The 11928-nt window shown below is 44.9% G+C and overlaps 1 protein-coding gene across 1 annotated transcript; it reads left to right on the top strand.

The window, feature by feature from the left end:
• The first annotated feature begins 269 nt into the window (after positions 1–269).
• rlig1 (RNA 5'-phosphate and 3'-OH ligase 1) lies at positions 270–8283 on the top strand. The gene is made up of 7 exons (XM_083662967.1): positions 270–524; positions 866–983; positions 2272–2367; positions 3282–3398; positions 3735–3932; positions 4471–4640; positions 7656–8283. Exons 1-7 carry the CDS (start codon positions 435–437, stop codon positions 7842–7844), a joined length of 978 nt encoding a protein of 325 aa, XP_083519093.1. The 5' UTR covers positions 270–434; the 3' UTR covers positions 7845–8283.
• The last annotated feature ends 3645 nt before the right edge of the window (positions 8284–11928 follow it).

Here is an 11928-nt window from a genome sequence, read left to right as displayed (position 1 = left end):
AAACATGCAGCAAGAAACATTGGACATTTGTTTGCTTTACTCTACCCCCCTCTGCTGGAATGATAATGTAATCATCCAGCCGGCTAGAAAACATGGGTAGGGGCCAAGATGGCGGAGGCGTAGCTCTGCTGCTGCGTGCTGATGACGTTGCAATGGATGAGTGATCTATTCTATGTGCGACTTCTTATCAAGGTACGTTCTTTGTCTGAAATGCACTGCGCTCTGCGCATGCGCACACAATCGCAGCGAGCAGCAGGCAAAATGCAAAAGGGTCGTTTTGTTTGCGTTGACTACTGCCCATTGACTGTACTGCCTCGCCACTACACTACACATGATGCCATGGAGCCACGGTTGCTAACCTAAACACGGTTCCTTGTATTTGTCATGAACCACTGGCCGTCGCTAAGTTAGACACAAGTCAAATAGACGAAAACATGCGACGCCTGGGCTCTGTTCAGCAGAAGATACCGTGTCTGTTCCTGACGGAGGTGAAAGAAGAACCGTCCAGAAAGCGAGACTGCCAGGTTGGTGCTCACAGCACAGCAGCAGCCATGATAATGACATGAATCTGACGAACAAGATGAATAACAAACTATCTTATCTATTATGTTAACAGTTAAATGAATAGCAGCGTCGCATGCTAATTTCTGATACGCCCCGTACGGCTGTGCAATTTATTTTCTGAAATATACTGTATTTCAGTATATTACAGACAGTATATTAATACTGTATTGTGCGGGGAAATATCACGATATATTGCCGTCGATGTTATTGCAGACCTATGTGCGCATGGCATTCAAAGCATACATTCAGCAGTTTTCCACATGAACTTACAGTAGGATTCAATTTCCTTCTTTATCTCCAGCAATTTCAGGTTGTCGCCACTGAAAATGTGAATCCTGTCGCTCTGGAATCTAATGTTGCCTGTGCACTGGCCACAGAGAAACTGGATGGCACATGCTGTTACGTTACACTTTATAAAGGTGAGTAGCATCTAAAGTGCTCTCTTTCTTGAGCAAGGCACTTCACCCCTGTATACTACTGACATTGATATTGGTGTCACCGTTTAGAACTTCTTAACAGTGGCGGACTGCATAATCGGGCACGTCGGGCAAATGCCCGGTGGCCTGGCCTGGCCTGGCCTGCCAAAATTTTTTTTTTTTTTTTTTTTTTTTTTTTTTTTTTTTTTGCAAGCCAGGCCAGGCCACTCACTGAACAGCAGGCCAGGCGCCGCCTACTGGTTTACTAGTGGTTTTATTACTTTATTCAGGTTTAAAGTGGGTGCATCTCATTGTAAAATTGGACTTGGCCCAAATTGGGCTTCAAACGGCCCAAATTGGGCTTCAAACGGCCCAAATCGGGCTTCAAACAGCCCAAATCTGGCTTTAAACGACCCAAATCTGGCTTCAAACGGCCCAAATTGGGCTTCAAACGGCCCAAATTGAGCTTCAAACGCCCCAAATTTTCCGTCTGCGCCCTTTGGACGCCGGCACGCGCGTCGGCCCGTATCGGCCTGGCCTGCTTGGTATCTAATGCCCGGCCTGAATTATGATCCCAGTCCGCCCCTGCTTCTTAATATATATAATTAGATTTAAATTAAACTGTAGTCCTGTGTACAGTGTGAGAAGGAAGCCCGGCAACTTGTAAAAAAACATGGGGCTCCTTTCTGGCCTCATTACCTTCATTACACCCTCTTGGATAGTTGACTGGTACTGGCTTCATAAGGTTCTAATATCACCTTCATTATGTCCACTCCACATACATTTGTTTATTGGTTTTGATTTGATTGAATATTACCTCCTGTAGTTGACTTTACTTTTATTTTATATTTGAAAGAGAGCGAAATGTCTACCATACCGGGAGGGGGGAGGGGGGATACCCTCTGTATTTTCTTTGTTGTTGTTGTTGTTGTTTTTTCTCTGTCTGTTTTTTCTGTTTGTATTGTTTTGTTATGAATGGAAATTGAAAAATTGCCATTCTTGGTTCAATAAAAACATCTTAAAAAAAAAAACTGTAGTCCTGTGGAACACCATCTAAAAACATGCTGTCGTAAGATACGACTAACATAATTATATATTGTAGTTGGGGATTGAACCCCATGAGCAAAATAGTCATCCGTACACACTATCATTGTGGAATTCTCTCACTGCCCCGAGGGTGTCCCCTTCAGCCCATTTTGGCAACCTGTAGTCTTATAATAATGAAATGAGTCTGAATTCTTTTCCTGTAGTTGCTTGCTAAACTGACTGATAGTTTGTCTTTGCTCTATAGGGCAGCCGTACCTGTGGGCTCGCCTGGACAGGAAGCCCAACAAACACGCGGACAAGAGGTTCAAAAAGTACCAGCATTCACACAAGAGCTGTAAAGGTACTTCTGTGTGTCAATGGTAAAAAAAATGGCCTGCATTTATATAGCGCTTTTATCCAAAGCGCTTTACAGTCAGTAGGTACATTCACCCATTCACACACCGATGCTGGCGGCAGGCTACCACGCAGGGTGCTGGCACACCAACGGGAGCAATTTGGGGTTCAGTATCTTGCCCAAGGACACTTCGGCATGCAGACTGGAAGAGCCGGGAATCGAACCACCGACCTCTTTTATCCAAAGTGATTAGTGGACGACCCGCTCTACCTCCTGAGCTACTACCGCTGTGTGTGTGTGTGTGTGTGTGTGTGTGTGTGTGTGTGTGTGTGTGTGTGTGTGTGTGTGTGTGTGTGTGTGTGTGTGTGTGTGTGTGTGTGTGTGTGTGTGTGTGTGTGTGTGTGTGTGTGTGTGTGTGTGTGTGTGTGTGTGTGTAGCCGTAGACTAGCACACGCTTCCTCCGACACATGTGCGGTCGCCAGCCGCTTCTTTTCACCTGACAGCGAGGAGTTTCACCGGCAGTACATAGCGCGTGGGATGATCACGATATTCCAGTTCCCCATCCCCACGAGCAGGTGCCCCGACCGACCAGTGCGCGTGCAGCGACCAGAGCTCAGTCATACCCAAACGGCTTCCCACCCACAAACACGGCCAATTGTGCTGTAGAAACCTCTGACCAAGCCAGAAGTACCGCTGCTGACGGGAATTGAACCCTGGTCTCCGGGGTGGTAAATTAAAGAGCTGTAATGTATTTTGGCGTGATTTATGAAAGTACATGCTGTTATGGATGTGCTTAAAACCTCTCTCACATAATCATCATAATGATTTATTTGTAGGTGGATGACAGGTTTTGAGATACGTTTCCAGGATCTTTTTTTTTTAATGTTTTTTCTGTTCCTGTTGTGATTGTGGTTCATCAGGGTTCACGTGGAACGTAGAGGGGGATTTTAAGGCGGTGCCAGAGGCCTGGATCCCAGCCCACCGGGTCAGACATCACAACGGCAACCCGCTTCCTGATGAACACGGACACATTCCAGGTGCTTCCAAGTTTGCACATTCTGGTTTAACCATTGAGGAAAATAAAGACTACATCATATTCTCTAGGTTAGGGTTTTGCCAAAGGTCTCTCTGATGAGGTTTAGTTTAGGTTTGAAGTCACAATGAGATTGGGGGGCGGGTGGGGGTTGGCTAAATAATTCCCCATACCATAATTATCGCAGTATATTCTGCAGGCATAAATGGGCTTAATACAAAAGTGACCAAAACCAAACATATTTGTAACACTTTTACAGTAGGCTTTGCGTTGTTGTTACATGTTAATAGCTTCACCCAGCATTCTGTTCTCTACTGACTGGTCCTTGTGCCCCATGTAGGCTGGGTCCCAGTGGAGAGAGAAAACAAGCAGTACTGTTGGCACTCCTCGGTGGTGGAGTACGACGCCGGCCTGGCTCTGGTTCTGAGGCCGAGCGCCGAGGATGACGACATGTTGGAAATCACCGCGGTCCCTCTGGCTGAACTGCTGGAGCAAACGCTGGAGCTCATCGGAACCAACATCAATGGGAACCCGTATGGTAAATATGATAGCACTTTTTCCCATCATGTCTGTTCATTCATTGCCTTTTTTTTTTTTTTTACGTTCCACGTATTTTAAAGCTTTGCCAGCAACAGACAGGTTATCTTACACAAATAAGCGAACTCTTTCAATGGGGTGAGGTTTCCTGACCCGTACTCACTGTCAGGATGGGTGTAGGATCCAACTACATCGCAAAACGATGCACCTGTTCTATTTTTGTCAGATCCCGCATACGTCTGAGAGATTACATTAGTGGGTCTGTTCGCAGCCGTACCTCATCTGTTCTGGAGCTGGTGTACATTAGCCCTTACAAGCACATAAGCACCTCACACGCTGGTAGCACTAGCACCACGTTGTCTTATTGGAATATTGATCATATATGTATGCCTTTTCTTTCTTTTCTTTTCCTGTCTGCGTTTGTTCGTTTTTGTTTTTTGTGTTGTGAAAAAATTGGAAAATAAAATATTGAAGAAAAAAATGTATGAGAAAATAAAAATGACACGTGGTTTCACCCCCTCCCCTCCCCACCTCAACAGGCCTGGGGAGTAAGAAGCAGCCTGTCCATGCTCTGGTGTCACACGGCAGTGTGCGGATCAGAAAGCCTCCGCTGGCCCACTTCCAGCAGCTGCATGCCTGGCTGCAGGAGAGGCCAGAGGGCCGGGTGGAGGGCATCGTCTGGCACTGCAACAACGGCACTCTGGTTAAGGTCAGACGCTCCCACACTGGCTGTTTCACTAAGTCACATTCACTAAGTCACACTGGCTGTTTCACTAAGTTAAGGTCAGACGCTCCCTCCCACACTGGCTGTTTCACTAAAGCCCTTTTCCCACATGCGCTTTGTACCGCAAAATGACCGGTACGTGGTCTAATGCCTGCATGTGAGAAAGGCGCCGTGCCGGTATAAGCGCGACCCCGTCGTCGCGGAGATTTCACCACTTTCCAGCCTGTCAGAAGAGCGGTATGCGCTTTAGCGGATACTAGTGAGAAACGGGTGCAGTCATTTTCCGCGACACTCTCATGGGCGAGGTGTACACACGTTGCTTAATGTTCCAGCGGGCATAATCTAATCATTCGCGCACATTAAAGCAAACTGGCGAAATGATCTTGTGATAATAAGAGCAGTAGCCTATGTCAGCTTCATGTGTGGGTGTGCTGTGCTGATTTTCCCCTCTCCTCTCTGCTCGCTCTCTGGCCACAGTCCGTCCTCCTCCTTCAGTCACAGCCCGACAGGGCAAATGCATGAAGCGAAAGTGGAAGTATTTTGCTTACGTTGCCGACAGCGAAGGCAAGCCCGGACACATCAAATGAAGCCAGTCTGTAAAAAGTGCTAAACCGCGATGCAGGTGAACGGATAAACAAGCAAACTTATTTCACCATTCAGAGTTTTGCCGACACGTCACTCCCCCACTCGCTCTGCGGCTATTGGTTTTCCATATAAGAGGAACACAAAAAATGATATGGCTATATTAAAATGCATTGCGGCCTATGTGGCACAGTACAGCACCTTTTGCCCAAGGGCCGTGGCACTCAAAGTGTTAAGGTCAGACGCTCCCACACTGGCTGTTTCACTAAGTTAAGGTCAGACGCTCCCACACTGGCTGTTTCACTAAGTCACATTCACTAAGTCACACTGGCTGTTTCACTAAGTCACATTTAAGACTTGTTCAGACCTTTCCGAATAGGTAGAATGAAGGTGTAAGACCAACTCAAATTAAAACAACTTCTGTGTGACTTGGCTGATTTCTCGTTGGAGAAATAGCACATGACACAAAGAGACTGCTTTTTCTTCTTTCACTTTTTTTTTTAAATAATTATTACTCCCCCCCTACATTTTCTTCTAACACTGTAGATGCTTTATTTAACTGTACATAATACCTTTTAATGTTTTATATTTAGGCAGTTTAATTTTAGATTTTTTTTTTTACAACCTACAGGCAGTCATGCAGTTTCTCAAAAGCCAAATATCCTGTAGTCTGATCCCGGCATTCCACTTGGGGAAAGATTCAGCGTGATCACACCTAAAATGGCATAGCTGTGGCCGGACACAATTCTGCTCAGACACTTGGCATTCTTATTATAGGATGTAGTGTGGTTTATTTTTATGTTGTGCTGTTTTCTTTTGGATAAAAAGCATAATTAATTTGAGATTGATATACTGATATTGCTAAATATTCTACATGTAGAGCAGCCATTTACAACCCGTGGGGCCACCTGGTGGGCTGGGAATTGGGTCGCCAAATCATTTGCAAAAATCCTTACGATCTTTGTGGATTATGATTTTGTTATTATTTTGTATGAGAATGTTGAATGATAGTTATTTAACACATTGAGTGCCAGCCATTTTTTCAATCCTGTAGGTAAGTTGTGCCAGGTTTTTTTTTGAGGATTCTGGCTCATTTTACAAGAGCCGAGGATTATTTTCTGTTAAGAATTCGTGAACACCAATCATCTAAAAATAACTAATAGAATGTGTGCTTTCTCTGTCTAAAAGAGTTAGTAGTTTGCAGAGTTAGTAGTTATGTAGATATTAGCCGTTGAGTACAGCATGGTTTCAGAGATTTTCAGAGAGTTTGGAGATAAATGGATTTTTAGAACCACCTCACGTGCCTGTGATTATGGGTGCCCTTGTCTCCCACTCTGTGCGCTCTCTCTCTCTCTCTCTCTCTCTCTCTCTCTCTCTCTCTCTCTCTCTCTCTCTCTCTCTCTCTCTCTCTCTCTCTCTCTCTCTCTCTCTCTCTCTCTCTCTCTCTCGAGAGAGAGAGAGAGAGTGTGTGTGTGTCTCCAAACTCCTCCCTCCGTCTGTGCTGCGGAGTGCTCTGCTGCTGGGAGTTTGAGCAGCGAGTTAGAGCAGCCTCTCTCCCTGGCAGCGAGTGTGGATAGGTCTCACTGTCTCTTGGGTTTGATAGCCCCGATGAAGCCCCGTGCGACTCTAGGCTTTATGCTGCTCACCCAGTCCATTTCTGGAACCCCCCACCGCAGCAGCGCGAAGCGTCCCCGCCTACAGTATGAGAATGAGGCTCGTTCGTTTCTGACTGTAAAATCGCCAAGCCATTTCCGCGGGAGGCGGCTGCTTTTGGTCCACGGGTCCCGTGGCTGTGGCTTTCTCTCTGTCTCTGTCTGGAGAGAACTGTCGCCACTTAGTGGTCGGTAAAATAGATTATACACATTCTCTTCCTCCGATAGTGATATAGAAGACGTAAAAGCAGTTGATTGATGTCCCACCGTCAAAAAAAATAAATGTTTATGTAAGACGAGATAGCTCGTCTATGGCACTTAACCGTTGGATTATGTAAGACGAGATATCTCGGCTATGGCACTCAACGTGTTAATTGATAATAATCAATGATTTGTTAATTAGCCGATTGCAGACAGCCCCTCACTTCTAGTTTCAGATTTCTGTGTGGTGCTGATGGACAGCTCCTTTTATCGTTAAAATAAAAAGTGCTCTAAGAACGCATCATTTAGCTCTATACTGTTTATGCTCGGATGTGGACCATGAACATTTGACAGATTTTCAAGTGGGCCATGAGTTGGAAAAGGTTGGGATTGGGAACCGCTGATGTAGAGGCTTTCAATAAGGTTCTAAGTCAAATATTTTAATAAGTTGTGTGTGTGTGTGTGTGTGTGTGTGTGTGTGTGTGTGTGTGTGTGTGTGTGTGTGTGTGTGTGTGTGTGTGTGTGTGTGTGTGTGTGTGTGTGTGTGTGTGTGTCGTATCGTCAGGTCCATCGTCACCACCTGGGGCTGAGGTGGCCTGAGGGGGAGACCCTCCTGGGCTCCAGGCCGGTGGTGGTTCACATGGACGGGACGGTGGACGAGTACGACCTGGACAGCAGGGACTTGTTCACATCCTTCTCCAGACTGAACGGACAGCGCTTCAGCCGGCTGCGGGACGTCCTGTTCGACCCGTAAACCCAGTAGATGACACATTCCTTTTCCTAACCTCCATACTGTACTGTTGCTAATGCGTTTACATTCGGATTTGTTGGTTTGCCAATCCTCTTAAGTTTGCCAATGGCTGATTGATATGGCCACTAATAATTCCAGTGAAATTATTTACGGTTCTTAAGTTAAAAGCACTTAATCCTTCCGTTCAACAGTTAGACTTGTAGACCACTGTGAAGTGCTGGCGTGTATATATCGACTATCTGAGGCTGTTATCCAGAAGGACTTACAGTGAGTGAGCAGGTACAGGTTCACGCTCTTGCTCAAGGACACATGGCTGCTGAGGGGCTCAAACCTTTGACCTTTTGATTACAGGACGGTCTCAGACCGCTCTGCAGCACCAAATAGGAAGAATGGAGTGTATTACAGGCTGTGAAGGCTGTTGAGTGTAAACTGAGTGACCAATTGCATGGTGTAAATAAATTAAAAACATGTTGCATAAAATATATTGTAAATATAAAAGTTATGACTCTTTATATTGCTATGTCAAGAATAAATGTATGATGTGTAAATATCTGGGTTTTAAGTGTGTTGACATTGCAGTAGTAGGTTGCTAGTAGGATATTCTACTATTATGGAATATTATCCCTATTACTAGTTAAACCATTATAAAGTCATCAGGCTTCAAATATTACTGATTGCAGCTTTAAGGGGATTTTTTAAGTGAAAACACAAAAATAACCCCTTTATAGGAAAACTATGCAAGATTGATATTATTATATACTGAACAAAAATATAAATGCAACACTTGTTTTGCACCCATTTTTCACCAGTTGAAATAAAAGATCTAAAACTGTCTCTGCACACAAGGCGGATTTCTCTCAAATCTTCTTCACAAATATTTAAATCCGTGTAAACGCTTCTTCACTACTTGAGACAATCCATCCACCCAGGTGTGACATATCCAGATGCTGATGAAACAGCATGATTATTGTACAGGTGTGCCTTGGCCTGGTCACAATAACATGCCACTCTAAAATGTGCAATTAAAGGAGAATTTCGGTTTTTTACACCACGGTCCTCATTTCCAGGTTAAAATATGATGTTTTACTCACCGAAATAGTTTGGCTTCATTCGGATGCCCACGGAAGATTTTGAGCTCCGAGTAGTCTCCTCAAACAGGCTATAACGAGAGCTGCGGCCAGCGTGGGGCATGATGGACGGGAGTGCACGCGCTCTCTAAATGACACTTTTTCTGTCAGATCACGGTTCATTATGGTTGTAAATATAATTATTTAGCTAATAGCTAGAAGCTAAGCTAACAACAACACAGCAGTCAGCGTTGATCTGCCCCGGATGGGGTTACAGTGCCCATCTTCCCCCTCTGTGAAACCTTCTTCAGAGAAACCACAGAAGGGGGAAGATACGCACTGTAACCCCATCCGGGGCAGATCAACGCTGACTGCTGTGTTGTTGTTAGCTTAGCTTCTAGCTATTAGCTAAATAATTATATAAAAGTCTCATTTAGAGAGCGCGTGCACTCCCGTCCATCATGCCCCACGCTGGCCGCAGGCTCTCGTTATAGCCTGTTTGAGGAGACTACTCGGAGCTCAAAATCTTCCGTGGGCATCCGAATGAAGCCAAACTATTTCGGTGAGTAAAACATCATATTTTAACCTGGAAATGAGGACCGTGGTGTAAAAAACCGAAATTCTCCTTTAAAGGCCTTTTCACCTCAGCCATTTTGTGTCTAAAAAGCAGCAAGTAACACAGGTGCAAGCAAAACGATGGCCCCGGCACCGGAAACACCTAAATGGATGGGAAGTTGGAATGCCTCATTAATGTTTGCTTGCAGTTGCACCTGTGTTACTTCCTGCCTTTTAGACACAAAATGGCTGCTGGTGAAAAAGGCCCATGGGGGGGGATTACATTTCGTCAGGACTGAACTATGGATCTCACATGACTAGGGCAACATTTATTTTTTGAAGACCAGTCAGTATCTGGTAATAAAATCATAGCTAATATTATAAATACAGGGTTCCCACGGCTCCTTGAAATAAGTGAAAGTTTGTGAATTAGAAAAAAAGAAATCAAGGCATTACAAGTTTTTGAAAATAGACATTGGTCATTGAAAGTGCTGAATTTATGTGTTTTTTTCCTGTATAGAGAATTACGAGGCCACCACTGTTAAATTTCGCTCCGCTTTCGATAAGTGAAAACAAAATAGTTTGGAACAAGTGCTGCAGTCGGTGGGTTTGTGTCATTTGTAATTGGGACTAACAGCATAGTTGAGAAGTGTTCACACATTCAAGCTTCTCTCTTTAATTGTCTGTGACTGCGAGCTTCTGTCTTCATTATAAGAATTCTGTGTTGGTAATTAACCTTGGTCCATGACTCAAACTGTAGGTCTTAAAAGTCCTTGAATTTGATGTTGAAGGTGGTGTGGGAACCCTGTAAACATTTAGGTTAACAAATCAGAATCACTTTGATTGCCACAATATGCAAGATTACAAACGAGGAATTTGTCTTAGTCTAAGTGTGCAGCATAGCGGTCATATCAATATTCAATGAGAAAAGGAAGCAAAATATCTAAAAGACAAAATCACAACATTGCAAGTGCAGTCTAATATAATACAATATATACACAAATAGGAGTGTTAAAGAGCGTGGTGCAGGTTAGAACAAAATCTGAATTTATATTTTGGGCTCATGATTACAATGAAAATACCCCAAAAAGACAGGTCCCCAGGGTATAAATATTATAGCCATCTTGGATTTTTGAGGTCGGGCTGCTGAGGCTCCTCCAAGTTTGGCAGAGAAAATCCGAGCACTGGTGGCGTACCGTCGGAGTTCATGACCTTTGAACCGTCGTCACCTTCCCGTTTCAGCCCATTAGTGTCCCAGGTGGGAGGGGTCAGCCATGATTTACGAGTAGTGATGGGAATTACGGCTCTTTGAAGGGAGCCGGATCTTATGGCTCCGTTCAAAATAGCGGCTCCTCGTTCCTTTTTGTTCTTTTTTCTTTTTTATCAGGCGCGCACTACTGTTTCTCTGAGAAATCACTAATATAATGATATGGTATGATTTGGATCAGATTTGATTAAACCCACCACTATTTCATTTTGCATCAGTGGACTGCAGCAGCATTAAATTACTCATACAGTATTTCCAGACCTAATGTCAATGATCTGCATTGTAAACATTACACAAGGTGACACCATATCATCTGCTTATTTAGTCAGTGAATTTACGGACTAAGCTGAAAGTTGGCTTTCCTTGAATGCAATTCATGCAACACTTCACTACTAAGAAAGTCGGCAGATGCACTCCGCGGCGTAGCCCGTTTTGATATTAAGCTGAGTCCGCCCACCCAGGCCAGCTACAGCATGCGCCGGTAGCAATTAACGAGGGCAGCCGACCTATCCTCCCTGCCCCATGCTCCCTGCTCAGCGGACTAGCAGAGGGAGGGAGGAGGTCTAACCTGTGTGTGTGCTAGGGAGCGGCAGGCAGTGAAATTTGGGCACAACATTAAAACGAACGGCTCTCAAGTAGGACTCGGTTCCCTTCGTTCATAGCAAAGAGCCGTTCAATAGATTCGGATCGTTCGCGAACGTCACATCGCTATTTTACGAGACCGCTTCGGCATCCTGGCGGTGTGCAGGTCCTGAAGGGATGGCAGGTTGCATCTGATCACCTTCTCAGCACAGCGGATGATGTACTGCTGATGTCCTTGAGAGTGGCAGTTCAGTGTACCAGAAGGTGATGAGGATGGACTCAACGATGGAGGTGTAGAAGTGCACACCCTTGTTGCCTTGGCACTTTGAATTTCTTTAGCTGCTGCACAAAGTACATCCTCTAGTCTACTGTGCCTTCTTGGTGAGAGCTCTGATGCTCAGCTCCCATTTCAGGTCCTGGCTGATGATGGTTCCCAGGAAGCGGAAGGACTCCTCAGTGTTGACCGGGGAGTCACCCAGGGTGATATTGGGGTGTGGGTGTGTGTCTGTGTTCCTCCTGTAATCCACGATCATCTCCACTGACGGGGAAAATTCCCTAATAGGCTTTGAATTCCCCTTTATTTTCAGATTGGCAACAATGTAGGCTTCACTTTATT

The sequence above is a fragment of the Poromitra crassiceps genome (genome assembly GCF_964638095.1).
Source record: "Poromitra crassiceps genome assembly, chromosome: 30".
NCBI classification, from domain to species: Eukaryota; Metazoa; Chordata; class Actinopteri; order Beryciformes; family Melamphaidae; genus Poromitra; species Poromitra crassiceps.
Note: the sequence above shows the minus strand (reverse complement) of the source record. Positions and strands in the feature narration are given on the sequence as shown.

Excerpts from the sequence above, each read along its gene's own strand:
- rlig1 (XM_083662967.1), top strand. The coding sequence starts at position 435 with ATGCGACGCCTGGGCTCTGTTCAGCAGAAGATACCGTGTCTGTTCCTG. Across the intron at positions 984-2,271 it reads TTACGTTACACTTTATAAAG|GGCAGCCGTACCTGTGGGCT; the intron begins GTGAGTAGCATC and ends TTTGCTCTATAG. Across the intron at positions 3,399-3,734 it reads TGAACACGGACACATTCCAG|GCTGGGTCCCAGTGGAGAGA; the intron begins GTGCTTCCAAGT and ends TGCCCCATGTAG.